The 15,186-nt window shown below is 47.8% G+C and overlaps 1 protein-coding gene across 1 annotated transcript in view; it reads left to right on the top strand.

Annotated features, from left to right (window-relative positions):
• C8A (complement C8 alpha chain) overlaps positions 1-14,954 on the top strand; it is a 61,965-nt gene extending 47,011 nt beyond the window's left edge. Inside the window, exons 9-12 of the mRNA XM_075533980.1 lie at positions 5,397-5,528; positions 6,626-6,783; positions 10,445-10,667; positions 14,803-14,954. Of these exons, the coding sequence (XP_075390095.1) occupies positions 5,397-5,528; positions 6,626-6,783; positions 10,445-10,667; positions 14,803-14,954 (665 nt within the window). The remainder of the gene's footprint in view (positions 1-5,396; positions 5,529-6,625; positions 6,784-10,444; positions 10,668-14,802) is intronic.
• Positions 14,955-15,186: the final 232 nt, after the last annotated feature.

The raw sequence follows: 15,186 nt of genomic DNA on the forward strand, positions 1-15,186 counted from the left end.
CTATAAAGAAGTAATTATATATGACGGAAATATTCCAGCCCAGTCCAATTCAAGTCTATAAGTCTGCTAATAGTCCATACTTTCCTCTTCAGACGATGCACCCACATGAAATGACACAGAATGCAGGAAGATCACAGGCTAGTGTGTGCAAAGTTGTGTGGATCCGAGGCTTTTGGAAACAAGGCGGGGCTTTGGCAGCTCTCAGGGGGTCCAGCAAGCATGAAAGTCAAGGCCGAGAAAGTGGGGCAGGGGGGAAGTTCACTGGGTCCTTTTTATGAGAAGACCACACACACAAAGAGACACCATCGGGCTCTGACCCGACTGACAGCTTGGATACCACCCTTAAACTTTTCTCTCTCTTCAGGTTGATGTGAAATTATATAACTGCCACAGCAGGGCAGGAGGTTACAGTTTTTTCGTCTGAGTCTCATTTGGCTATGTAAGGTTCTCCATTCATCTAGCCTTTCCTTGGCTTTTTCTCTCCTGATTCCTTGTTGAGAAAACCTAGTCTCTTATGCCAGAAATATATAAGGAACCTGGCCGCTAGGCCAACATCCAAAACATTGACTGACAACGCTGTGGGCTAAAACAGAGCAGAGCTAACATTCTGTGCCTGACCGGCCAGCAGGGGTTCCCCCCAAGGTCCTCAACATGGCCCCAGTATACTTGGCACTAGGGTCAAGCACTGAGAATACAGATTTCTAGTCTCTCAGAAACACTGTATCAAGGACTCAATGGAAAGTAAATGTCTAGAAAAGAATGATGGAATATATGTACGAAAATGTCAGATACAATTGATGTATGGTTTGTAACAAGAGTTATAAGAGCCCCCAATAAAATGATTAAAAACAAACAAACAAACAAAACTTCAGATGCCCACTGAGAGAACTTATCAAAACTACCAGACAGGGCCGCTGATGTAATGTGTGACTAAGCAAAGTTGTTTAGAAGGAAAGAAAGAAAGAAAGAAAAACTGTATCAGAAGGGACTGATAGGGCCCAGATGCCCGCATTTTAATACGTGCTCCAGAGGGTTTCCATTGTTTGGAAAGCAACAGCCCAGAGTTCACTGTTCCAAAGCCTCAAACATACTCCAGTGTATTCTGATCCATCGTTGGCATCTAGGGAGTCCAGTCTGATGTGACAGGGAATGGAGCAATGGCAGGACATGGTCTAGTTCTATCAAGTCATCAGTCCATTCATGCCACTGGGCATATGCATTACGATTGCTCCACACCTCCCTGCTCCTTCAGTTACCTTCTCCTCTTGGCTTTCCTCACTCTTGTTCCAATTTCTAGATTTGAGTACCAGCTTTAGGTCTGCTGCTTCTGCTCTTGCCCCACACACTGGTTTGTTTCCTTGTGGTTCTTTGCAGATGGCTCTGATTGGGCATCCCCACTGCTCACCATTCTCTTCTCTGTTAGCTCTTCAAGGACACAACCCAAACACCAGCCTCACTGTCATTGAGTCAATGCTGACTCATAGCTATCCAATAGGACAGAGTAGAACTGCTCCCTAGGGTTTTGAGGCTTGTAGATCTTTCCAAGAGCAGATAGCCTCATCTCTCCCCCCTGGAGAAGCTAGAGGGTTTGAACCACTGATCTTGATGCTAACAGCCCAATGTGCAACCCACTACATCACGAGGGCTCCTCTTGCAAGGGCCAGACTATTTAGATGTACATCATATTAATATTAGCATTGTTCCTATGGTGTCTACATTTCCCAACACATTGGGTGATATGGATGGGACAGAAGGGGTGTTTGTTCATGGTGTTTTTCTGAGAGCAGAAGTCCTTAGTCCGGTGCCACAATGAGTTTTGTGAAAACTTCTTGGGCTTCAGAACAGGAAAATTGGAAATCTGAGCCCACCCGAGGTACCATGGAAGAAAGACCTGGTGATCTACTTCCTCTAAAAATGGTCTACTTTCACCAGCCATTAAAAGCCCTATAGAACACAGTTCTACGCCAGCACACACGGGTTAGACCTGGGTCAGAGTCCACGCCAGCACAAGTGGTTTGCCTCTGAATTTCAGCTGCACCCCTGTTTTAGCAGTATGGCCTCAGGCAAGATCATGAAAGTGGGGACTGGGGACTATCAATGAAAGTGGGGGCTGGGAACAAGGGGCAGGAGGTGTCTCAAAGAGTCCACCCTCTTGTAAGTCCATTTTCCCATGAAGGTTTTGAAGGCCCCTCTTGTGTGAAGAAGATGTGTTTAGTTCTCGAGTTCTACAGATTCTTTGGAAGTTCCCCGGCCTCCTCTTGCTGGCTGGTACGCGACATGGGGATGTGGGGATCCCTGGCCATCCAGTCGCACCACTCAAATCCGGCTGTAATTCTCTCTCCCAGCAGCAGCCCCTTTGGGAACACAAGCACTCTGCCACCTCCTCCAGCCCCCAGGAGCCAGCGGATCCTGTCACTTTAATGCAGCAGCACTCCACCGTTCACCTCAGTAATCACGCTGACTTCTGCCCATGAATTTCCTTCATCCACTTTTGTTTATCACTGTTGAAGTGCTTTTTAATCAAAACAATTAAATATGCTAAATCTTCCTCAATTAGTAATGCATTAAAAATGAAAAGTGCTTGCATGGAAGCAAGCAGAAGCAGCCCTTGGCTTCGCGCTAAGTGCTTCGCCATGAAGCACCTCTCTCCCCAGGCACTTCCAGCTGGGGAGCCAGCCAGAGTCCCCTCACACAGTGTCAGAGGACTGTCGCTGAAAAGCATCTCAGGGAAGAGCAAAGTCAAAGACGCCTTCTCTCTACAGACGGACAGACTGAGGCCCAGCGGTGTCCTGGGTTTGTTTGAATTCACTGGGGGCTCAGCAGCCACCACTTGAATTCCAGATGTCTGCGCTCCGATGAGAGTCATCAAGGAGTAGACTGGACTGATGGTGACCCGTGAGAGTCAGCGTAGAACCGCGCACCATAGGACCGCCAGGGGTGTGTTTCAGATTGCGAACACTTGCTTCTGAGTTGTCTCCAGTTACACTCAATCTTCCAACCACTCTGTTAACATCCAAGTGTGTTAAGGCTACACCAGGGACCCCAAAGGATGCCCGCGGTGCCAGCAGGTCGATGCTTAACGACAGCACTGCCTCCCAGGAACACGGTGCTCCTAATACAGTGGTTCTCCACCTGGGGGTCGTGACCCTCTTGGGGGGGGTCGAACGACCCTTTCACAGGAATTTCTCAATTCATAACAGTAGCCACATTATACTGACATACCAGCGAAATAATTTTATGGTTGGGGGCATCACCACAACATGAGGAACTGCAGTAAAGGGCCGCAGCCTGAGGAAGGTTGAGAACCACTGTCCTAACAGGACTCCTCTTCTAAAGAAGGCCTGAAATTCCTTTCCTCACTCTTTGAAAGGTGTTTTAGTAATAGTATTACTATATCATTTTCCCCATTTATCACGCGCGTTATCTAAAAATCCTGACTGCACTCCCACTCTGTGCCAGGCAGTGTCCTACCATGCTGGCAGCCGCGTGGTGAACAAGACACAGCCCTTAAACTCACAGAAGTCAAAGTTTAATGTGGGAAATGTTGCTGCACCATGCCCCCTTGGAAAAAATAAATCTAACTCTTATCTTAATTCAATTAAACATTTAGATCGTTTCTCCTTTGTGGTTGCCAGGCTCTCACCATGACTAATAGTAACTCTTTTATAATTGTCATAGAAACTAATGATGTTTCAGAACAGAGCTCCGAGGCTCACACTGAGTAGACCATCTCCTGGAGGCCTGTTGTATCCACAGACAGACTTGGACCCTGTAGCACAGATGATACTTTGCTACCCTCTAGTCTTCTAGCTTCATCTTGCCAGGCAGACCGAGGGTTAGAAACCAAGCTCTAGTTAATTATGGGCTGTGTGGCCAGGAAGTGTTGGCTTTACTGTTCTGAGGGTTAATTCTCATTTGTGAAATGTAGGCTTCTCATCAGGGTCTCCGAGGGGAACAGACACAGAGACAGCTAATGTGGGACTGACTGTCCTGCTGGGGGCCAAAGGAGAGGCGGGCTCCTTGGGTTGCTCTTCCTGTGTTCTAGCAGGACCCTGGCCTTGTGGGAAACAAAGGAGGCTGGGCAAACAGCACCGTGGCCCGTATGACCCTGCAAACACAGGCAATGCCCACTGGTCACTTTGGTGGAAAAGGTGATTGTTTTCATCCCAAAATGCTTCATGGAGGAAATGACTGTCAACTGGAGTGTGCGGAAGAATGGCCTTCAGAAAGATGACGTGGACAAAGGGGGAGAAATAGAGCAATAATTATTCTATAATGAGCCAGACACATGGATGCAGAGGGGATGAATGAGATGTGATCACTACCTTAAGGAGGCTCCCTGGAGGGTGGGGTGGACAAAGGGGAACTAGTGTCCATGGTGTTGCTGTGGGATAGGCCTGGGCTTATTAAGCACAAGGTCTACGGTTCGAGACTACCAGCTGCTCCTCAGGAGAAAGATGAGCCTTTAAGGTGAGCAGAAGCCGGCCTCAGACTTGGAAGCAGCCAGTAAACTGGCGCGGCTCTCACCTGGGACACTGCTTCAGGCCTCCCGAGGTGGCTAGGAGGGGTTGCTTGGCTGTGACCCATGTCCCTCTGAAGATGCACCCTGATTTGTCTTCACAAGTGCACACTGAAGAATGCAACACCTAGATTGACTTGCGAAAGGAGGGCCACAAAGCGCACCGTGTTCTGAAGTTTTGGGTGGTTGTGATGATCTTGATTGGGAGTTGTAAAAATGCCTAAAAGATGAGTGCGTGAAAGAGAGGACCAGGAGCAGAGGACAATGCAATGGGAGGAGACCCTTTAATCCCCAGAGGAGTCTGGGAAATGAAGAACACTCTCGCCAGATGCCTTGACTGAGAGAAGACCTCAAGATGTTTGGTTGATATCCGTTTGATTTGGTCTCCATGTCCTGTGATGGAAATTGTGCCCTGCTTTTATACTTGCAGGAATGGGGGGACCCGGGACTCCGAGTGTTCTTCGAGTGGAACCCTCAGTTGTAATAGAAGCAGTCATCGTCTACTCCCTGCCAGCACACCTACCTCTAGTGGTCCTTTTACCAACTCAAGCTAGCCTGCACTGAGTGACTTCTCTCCCTCAATGAAGTAGCTTATTTTAATCATAAAAATGAAAGAGGAGGTTGGTTGCTTCCATAAAAATGTACAGTCCTAGAGGCCCTATGGGAGGTGGCGATGAGTTGACACAGATGGGATGGCAGTTGGTGGGTGGTTAATAGCCACCAGTCCTGGTCCTTCTCCCTTCCCAAGTGTTGGTCTTGGAGCCATTCAGAGCAGCACTGACGCGGGATGCGGGCTTGAGGTGTAGATGTAGACCTACTTGTGCCCTATGAACTGTCTTTTACTATCTTCCCATTTTGTTTGTTTTATCTGCTTCAGGTCTTACCAGCCATGATGCTGAGAGATGCTTTGGAGGCTCCTTTGGCATTGACTACACATTTAAGAAAAACACAGGAGTTGGAGGAGCTCTATCAGGAGAAAGCTGTAAACGATTTGGCGGTGGCCACTCTGGCAAGTCTGCAGCCATGGTGTTGGGGAAAGAGTAGCCAGACTGTCCCTTGGGCCTACAGTCAGGGCTTCCAGGCTATTGGTTCCCACCTCCCACCTGATTTCATTTCAATGAATGGTCCTAGTGCACAGATACGCTTTATCCCAAAGCAAATGCCTTGTCGTGGCTCTACTTTGGGTTCATCATGGGCGGAAATCACCTTAGCAGTACCGACTTCCTATGGGGACTAGACTGAAGCCTCAGCAAGACGGGATGAGGGGAGCATGCTGATAGAATCTGCATGGTAGGCTGTTGAAATGAAGGCCCCTCAGGTTACCTCCCAGGGGGAGGAAACAGATCCATTGGGATAGGAGAATAGTGGGCATCCCAAGTTCACGTTCAAAGAATAATGATTAGAGGAGAATTATGCCAGAATGTTTTGTGGCATGCCCAGAACAAATTGATCTGATGTTGCATTTACTCGTTCATTCATTTGTTCCTTCATGCTTTCATCAAACATCTACCACTTGTTTGTTTTCAGAGGAGGAGGCAAGAATTAAGAAATAAAAGGCCAGTCAGTGAGGTAGATTTTCAACAGGTATATGATACTCTTTTTATGGTACGCTAAAGATTCCATGCCTTAAGTTCAATTGCTTCACCTTTCTGAGAATGGGCTCTGTCAGAAACTCCCTCTCTGTAGTTACAAGGTAAGCACCCACCTATCGTTCTAGGTTGCTCACCCTGGCCATCACCTATCCCTGTTGTACAACTGACCACTTTGTTCTCAGTGCTTCTACTGAGCCCCACCATATTTAACTACAAGAGCTGGCACTGAGCTAACAGCATTTGAGAGATGGATGAATGAATGAATGAATGAATGAATGTCCATCAATTTCCCCATCCTCTCCAGATACCATCTGCCATCTACAGGACTGGGGTGTTGATTTCTAAGTCCCGTTCCCTCTCCTCTGGCTCGTACTGCCCGTTAACCCAGCAAAAGAGAAAAACAGGCAGCCAGTCTCAGGAGGACACAAAGATTTGTTCCAAACAGGATGCCCAGGGCCCATCCCTCTGGCTTCCTGGAAAGTGAGCTAACGCACATTTACCTTCTCGATGGCAGACCACAACGTGAAGAGCTCTGTTGTGAAAGACGTCATTTCTCGGGTCCGAGGAGGCAGTGCTGGCTCGGGAGGTGGCTTGATACAGAGCGAGAGCATCATTACATACCGTTCCTGGGGGAGGTCATTAAAGTATAATCCTATTGTTATCGATTTCGAGGTAAGTCTTTTCGCAGTTGAAGAAACTCTATGTCCATGAGGAATGAAAGTGAAGCAGACCACATCATTTCATATTTCTCATTATGAGCCCATCAAAGAACATGATGGAATGTCATGGGACACTGAACCTGTGGCCTTCCCCATGCCTGACTGTACTCAGAGTCTGACTTTTGACCTAAGCCAGTGGGGAGCTGAGATCTGAACTCTAATAGCCTGGCCAGTTGGTCAGTGGTATTTTATCCAGGGAGTCTGCGACTCCTTGAGGGTAAGGCCACATCAATCACATTCCACTTGAAATCTTTCATTTATAGGCTTCCAAGAATTTATATACGTATATGCTTTCAGATTGTATTTTAACATAAATATGAAACTATTTGTATACATTGCTTAACGCCTATGACACATTCGGTGGCATGGCGTGTTGTGTGATTTGGACATTGGGCTGGTAATCATCACGTAATGCCCAGGGCAGCCCTCACAACAAAGCATTCTGTCCCCAAGTGTGAGGAGTACCCAGGTTGAGACTCGCTGCCTTCAATCTGCCACTCCCTGGGCACTGGGAGTGAGGCTGTATTCGAACTGCAGAGTAAGTGGTTGCTGGGAATGCTGTTACGCTGCTCCTCTCAACCTGTAGGGCAGTCCTCTGAAAATGCTGCTCCTCTCAACCTGTAGGGCAGTCCACTGAAAATGCTGCTCCTCTCAACCTGTAGGGCAGACCTCTGAAAATGCTGCTCCTCTCAACCTGTAGGGCAGTCCACTGAAAATGCTGCTCCTCTCAACCTGTAGGGCAGTCCACTGAAAATGCTGGCTCCTCTCAACCTGTAGGGCAGTCCACTGAAAATGCTGGCTCCTCTCAACCTGTGGGACAGTCCACTGAAAATGCTGCTCCTCTCAACCTGTAGGGCAGTCCACTGAAAATGCTGTCTCCTCTCAACCTGTGGGACAGTCCACTGAAAATGCTGCTCCTCTCAACCTGTAGGGCAGTCCACTGAAAATGCTGTCTCCTCTCAACCTGTAGGGCAGTCCTCTGAAAATGCTGGCTCCTCTCAACCTGTAGGGCAGTCCACTGAAAATGCTGTCTCCTCTCAACCTGTGGGACAGTCCACTGAAAATGCTGCTCCTCTCAACCTGTAGGGCAGTCCACTGAAAATGCTGCTCCTCTCAACCTGTAGGACAGTCCTCTGAAAATGCTGCTCCTCTCAACCTGTAGGGCAGTCCACTGAAAATGCTGGCTCCTCTCAACCACTGAAAGTGCCGTGGGCTTCTATTCAAAATATCCATGTGTTTGTGCCTATTTCCCTACCCTCTTCATTCATTCCCCCACCCTCCATAGATATTTAAAATTCCTGGTACAAATAACATTTCTACTCTTAAAACATATGCCAGCTGTTGCCAAAAGGTCAGATGGGTTCACCTTGATTTCGTTTCTTCTTCAATAAGTAGGGGACAGTTTTCACACACCCATAATTCCCATAGGAGCTGAAAAATTGCTATTAGTGATCGGAGCAAAACCTGTAAAACTGAGATCAGGAGTAAGAATAAACAGTACACTGGCAAGGCGTGAACTTTGTGTTTGTCTTGAACAAACCTTCCACGGGGAAAACAGATTCGTAGTTTGGAGAAGAATGAATATTTTCTTTTTGTTTGGCATAAAAAAAGAGCCTGAATATTGGAGTGAGAACAGCTTCAATGGACTCACGGCTTCCCCACATGTGTGATGCTTGACTTTGGGTCAAGTGACTTCAGCTCGCTGAGCCTCAGTTTTCTGATCACTCTGTAATCTGGGACAAACAGTACTTTTGTGCACCAAGTGCTTGAGGAGAGGAGTCATTATCTAGTCACTGCCTGCTGAGGAAACAGGTTCGTAGACGTTACATAACCTGCCTATGAGCTCACTCAGCAAATGGCAACGCCCAGCGTCATGTGTGTCTGACTGAGTCTAGCGCCTGCGACCTCTTCACAATCCATATTGCCCTCTGAGAAGTTGGGACTTCACAAACCAAGTCATCAATAGATTTTAGAGTCAAGAAGTGACCGAGCTAGCAGACTTGATAGGGGGATATTTGGAAACTCGGACTCAGAGTGGGGCAGTGTCTCACAATTCCAAGAGTTTAGCAATATTTACATAGAGAGTAGATTGAGCGTGAATGAATGCAGAAGTCCTATTATCTTAGGACCTAGGTCTTGTTTCTAGCGTTATATTGTATTTTATGTTGCTATGTTACATAGGATTTTAAGTGATGATAGATTGTGCTAGGTGATATGTTGCAACGTGTTGAGTGCTATGTAATGTTTTCATGTAATCTGTTATTTCACTATCGCCTTCCTCTACTGTGCATGCACTAAGGGATGTCTGTCACGATGCCATGCTAACATGAAGAAGCCTTGGTGGCACAATGGGCTAAGTGTTGAGCTGTGAATCATAGGGTTGAAGGTCCCAACCCATTAGCTGCCCTGCAGGAGACAGATAAGGTCCTAGAAACAGATGAAGCCTGGGAAATTCTCAGGAGCAGTTCTACTCTGCCCTGCAGGGTCTCTACGACTCAGAATCCACCAGTGAGGAGTGCAGGTGGTCTAATGTTTGATACGATGCTGTGTGATGCCTGCTATGTTCTGTTTGCTCATATTGCTTGTCTTCTCTGAAGCTATTTTCTCATCTGTGATGAGCTATCTTTTGAAGCTCTAACTGTGGGGTCTGAGTGCTGAGCCCCACCAGAATGCCAATGGTCTTGACCCTTGACGTCTGAGTCAGCTTGACACAGGGCCACCCTGGCAGCCCGTTCCGCATCGATTTCCTGTCACTGGGGGTCAAATTCCCTGAACTTCCAGTAAGTCACCTCTTGGCTGAGGGCCCGGGCAGTCCTGACTTTACCACAGTCCAGGGTCTGTTTGATCCAGGCCTTCTGTCCACATTGCCAAGAACCTGGTCAAGGCTACAGTGAGCACCCTCTGTGGATTTGTTTCCAGAGAAGTGAAATTGCCCCCTGTGGTTTAAGCGGACACTGACTTGCTGGGTGACCTTGACAAATCATTCCTGGTGGCTGGTCTCAGGCTCCTCTTCTGAAAAGTGGGAGAGCTGGAGAAGACCTTGCTCTGTGTGATCCTGTGTCAACATGTGTAGGATTGCAAGTGTGCTGAAGGGAACCATATGTAGATGTAATCTGAATAATGTAGGCTTTCCTTTTTGAACTTCATGACTCTGACAGTGCAAGGAACACTTTGACCGTCCTAAGCCACACACATAGGGTGTGACAGGCATTTATTTACCTTTTACTCTATGACCGCCACGGTGTGAAGCACTTGCCCTATAAAAGCCCCTTGCCATCTGGACTCTGACTCATGGAGATGTGATGTGTGTCAGAGGAGAACTGGACCCACAGGGCTTCCAGTGGCTGATTGTCTACAAGAACACCAGGTCTTGCTTCCAAGACACCTGTGGGTAGACTTGAACGTCCATCCTTCTATTAGCAGTCAAATGCATTAACTCTTGACACCACGTGAGGACTTCTCCAAAATATCAACTCGTTTAACTGTCACTATTTCACCAAGCTTCAGTGAGGGTCCATACAGTGTCATTCACTTCAGTATCTGGCTCTGTGCTCCTAGGCTCTGGGAAGGAAGACAGAGTCTAGGGAGGCCCTGTCTATGTTCTCAACCAACAGATGCAGCCCATCCACGAGCTGTTGCGGCACACCAACCTGGGTCCCCTAGAGGCCAAACGTCAGAACTTGCGCCGGGCCTTGGACCAGTACCTGCTGGAGTTCAATACCTGCCGCTGTGGGCCCTGCTTCAACAATGGGGAGCCCATCCTCAAGGGCACTAGTTGTGAGTGCCAGTGCCCCCAGGGTCGCCGGGGCCCTGCCTGTGAGCAAATGGAGCAACAGGGTAAGACTCGAGCCTCTTCTCTCAAGCTCAATCCTGGCCCAGCCCAAAGGGGAAATATGAAAATGTGGTCTTTGACACCCCAGCCTTTCCTTCCTGGGCATCCCCTCCACTCCCTTGGGAGCCTGCACTCTGAACCCCACGGGCGATCCTACATGTAATGGTTCTAATGGGTTCTCCCAGCCATCAAATGTCTCCCACCAAGATGGGAATTATTTCTTTTCAACATTTATATAGCCAATAGGATTTATTTCTGGAGGTATAAGAAGGGGTCAACATAGTGTCAAAGGCTATATGAGTAAGCAAGACTGGGGAGAGTAAGGCTTAATTACACAGAGCTGCAGAATCTACTAATTGGCAGCAGGAAGGACAGTTATAAATAAAGGTTAGAAAGCCATACCTCATAGATAAAGAGTCGGGGTCTAGATATGAATCCCCGCTATTTCACGTTCACATTGAGAGGCCCTGGAGCATCGCTGTTTTGTTTGGGGTGGTTTTCTCATCTCCGTCTCCTTTGGGCTCAAATCATTTCTATATAGGTTCACATTCCTAAGCACCTAATTTTCTAGGCATACAAAGCTGTTTGCATGCTTTGTATATTCCACTGCATGGAATGATGGGAAAACAGAAAAGCTACCTGATCAGCATATGAATCAACACAAATTTACTGGCACTATAAGGACAGTGGAAAGGAAGGAGGCCCAGCAAAGCAAAGGTGGGCTGGGTCAACTTAAGGTGCTCCATTTTGGTCCATTCAAACAAAAAGAACTCTTGAAGCACAGGTAGAGGGCGTGGGAGTTGTGTGGTGTTCCCCAGATGACTTGGTGACAGCTCATGCGGCAGGGATCAGTAAGTAATGAAACACTTATGTAGGTGCCCCCAAATGAAGGGCTAGATTAACAGAAAGAAAGACCCCTAGAAAAAGATGACTCTCTGACTTATGAGGAAAGTTGAGCTGGGTCCTAGTGCCATGCTGCATCAGGTAATTGGCAAGCAGAAGTGGGCAACCAAGATGAGTTGAAAAAACTCAAGCCTACGTCCTAAGGGAAAGAACTGGGGCATTGAGAAGAGAGAACTCCGATGGGGTGAGTTTGGCAGGAGCTACCATGAAGATAAAGACATGGTCTGCTTTGTGTGGACATGGAGATTGAGCTGCAGGACGAATGGAGAGCAGCGGGAGGAAAGGGATTTTGGTGGACAAGAAAGGACTTTCTTCTCACTACTGTAGGAGGACAGGAGGGGAGGAGAGTATCCAATGACCACCTGCCAGGATGTTGTATATGATATTCAGAGGATGGGCCAGTAAAATAGTCTCAAGTTCCATCCACCTGGAGATTCTGAGCCTATGACCGAAACCAGAGGAACACAACACGAGAGTTAGTAGCCTGGACCTTGAAATATTTACATCACGTTAGAGGCTGGTAGAAACTGTGAGGATATGGCTCTCAGTCACCTTCTGGTCTGGAAATGAACTCATCCCCATGGGAAACAATAGACAGGTCTATTAAGAAAACTATAAAAGGAAGGAGGTAGGCACAACTTGAAATTGTCAATAATGTGAGCTCAAAAGGGTGAAATTTGCCCAAAGATAAAATTCAGAAGGGTTAGAAAAGAAGGAAGAAGGTAACAGGAAACACTGGGAGGACTTGGTCTAAGTGATGTCCCACTGTGAGGATTGTGATCAGTGAGAGGAAACAATATGCGCATGAAACTGCTCTGTAAATCCTCACCCATTTCACAGTTTAAAAAAAGCTTTAAAACCATCTTTAATGCACAGATGTCAATTCTATTGGTTTCAAGGACAATCTCCACTAACAGGCTTGACTTTCAAAGACAGTGGTAGGTTATTACTGCCTCACTGGGAGGACAGTTCTAAAGGAGACAGAAGAGCAGAGCTCTGGTGTCAGACAGGGCCTTCCATCTCAGTTCTGTCTGTTTTCATCATGGGCATTCCCTATAAAGTGGGGGTGCAGCATTTCCTTCTTCGCAGATGCAGCATTGATGTGAAAATAGCTCACTCGTGTGGCAGGTCTTACTCTAATAAGAAAAGGGAAAAGATACATCTATGGGATTTCACTGGGTGAGGACCTGCTTTGGGTTAGCACTTCACCTACATTCCTCCTTGCTAGTACAAGAATGTACAAGTTGGCTCCCAATAAGCTTCCTGATATCCTATAGGAGGACTTTTGATAGGGGCGGGTCAAAACCGGAGTCCTTATGAAGGAAGATGCGGAGAATGACTACTAGAGGCCAAACTACAAGGACCAAGACTGGCCTATGCTCTCCTGTGAATTGGCAAAAGATGCTACCCTAATGGTGGATGAGTCTGAGGGGGAGGCTACGCTGAAGGTATACAGCCCAGTGCCAAAGTCCAGGAGAGTGCAGACTAGCTTTCAACTTCCTTTGTCTCATCAGTCAGATATCCCTGCCAAAAGGAGCAAGATCTCTGAGCAGAATTTTAACCCGGAACATGTGATGCCAAAACCTAATGATTTCATTCTATTCATTTGCATTCTTAAATAGATACAAGGGTCATGAACAGCGTGGGAATCAGAGTGGAGTGTCCAAGACAATCGGAGTGGTTGTCATTTGGGAGAGTGGGGAAGAGAGCATACATTTGCAGCTGGTGATTATTGGCTTAGGCTGACTTAAAGAGAATGAGAAAGAGTTGTTCCTAGTTCAAGGTTATTAGCTGAGTCAGTCTCCAAGGGATAGATATGAATCCTGCCTGAAAAATTATAACTAAAGCTCTTCAAATACTCTCAGAGCCAAGGCTTGCTGGGATTCTGTTCCACGCAGCATGGAGACAGCGAGAACCGAGAGTGGGGAATACCTAGAAACACTTCTCAAGTGCTCTGAAACCAGGCTCAGTGGTGGCCAGGCTGTGCCACATACACACATAATAGGCATTAAAGACGGAAGGACGCTGGTGAAAGTGGAACAGGGGCAGGAGACAGAGGACTGGGTCTCATTGCAGCCCATTTTCCCCAGCAAGATTATATTCAGGCAGGCAGCAGCTCACAATAGTCCCATCAACCTTCTTCAGGCAGCCTGTGGTTAGCAGGTGGCCTTGGGGCTATCACATTGAACTTTCAGCCTGATAGGAGACCATGTTGGCAAAAGGGGAGGGGGAGTCTAAGGCTGGGAGTTCCTCAGCCACCAGGAGGACCCATTTACGTGAGCCCCCAGGTAGATTTGCAGCACACCTTTGCCTGTTGGGACCAGAGGCACAGAGGAGGGAGAGATGGAGACAGAGAACCCTGCGGTGGTTACCCATCAGGGAGTATAATTACAGAGTTGGAAGGGGCTCTGAGATAACCTAACCCCTGATGCTCACACTGTGATCTGAGTGGCCTGGAGGTCTCAGGGACTGCCCCAGGGGGAAGGATGAACCTGATAAGAAACCCATCTTCAAATCAAACCAGCCTACTTTTATCTGACTTTAATGCTGGGGTCCATGTAGGATTTCATATCTTGGGGAAAAGGGGTGATTAAACAAATAATTAAATGATTGGATTGGTCCATCCTTTTTGTAAAAGCGAAAATTCATATTCATAAAGGAGATGAGGTTACCCAAGCCTGGCGGGGGGGGGGGGAGTCAGTAGCCCAATCTGAGGAGGTTACAGGAGCTAGATTCCAGAGACACTCCATGGTCAACATCTGTGGTCTCACCTTCTAGTGTTCTTTTCAGGGAATCTCTCACTGTAGCCCAATATCAAAGTCTGAAGGAGTTCAGTTTCCCAATCTTCACACAAATGCCCAGCTAGTCTCTCCACAGAGGTGTCTGTTGGACTCCTTCCTGTAACTCCTAGCCAGGCAGGGCGCCCTGCTCTTGGCACCCTCCAGCGGCTACACGACGTTCTTCCCAGGGGGACTGCCTCCACGCCTTACTGTGTTATCCATCTTCCATGGAACTGCAGATCCCAATTTTATGAAATAGGCTCCCAGTGTCCTCTTCTTACTTCATTCAGATTAAATGCAAGGCGGTGAGCACAGAGGCAGTTCACAAAGAGGGATTGCAGACTACTGGAGGGCAAGGAGAAGGCTTACCCCCTTACATTCCACGCCACTCCTTGTAGGCAAGCCTCCTCTTCCTTGTAAGCTGACTTTCTCCTCTCCTGGGAAATGATCTCTGCAGGAGTGAAGGCAGATGGCTGGTGGAGCTGCTGGAGCGCCTGGTCTGGGTGCAGAGCAGGCACCCAGGAACGGAGGAGGGAGTGCAACAACCCCGCCCCGAAGAATGGAGGTGCCCAATGTCCAGGGCGGAAAGTGCAGACCCAGGCATGCTGAGGACCTCGGGGGACCAGCCAGGACAGACACAGCAGATGTCAACACATGCACTAGCGACTGCCTAAAGACCTCTTTGGGAAGAAAGAACGTGCCAAACAGTAGAGAGTGTTTTCTTTACCCTCTCTGCTCCCAGGCTTACAAACCAGCTAGGCCATCTACAGCGAACCGTTCCATCAGGCACAAAACTTGGAGTGTTAACTGACTGGTCCTGCTCTAGGTGCTTTGGAGCAAC

Source organism: Tenrec ecaudatus, chromosome 1 (assembly GCF_050624435.1).
Source record: "Tenrec ecaudatus isolate mTenEca1 chromosome 1, mTenEca1.hap1, whole genome shotgun sequence".
Lineage (NCBI taxonomy): Eukaryota > Metazoa > Chordata > Mammalia > Afrosoricida > Tenrecidae > Tenrec > Tenrec ecaudatus.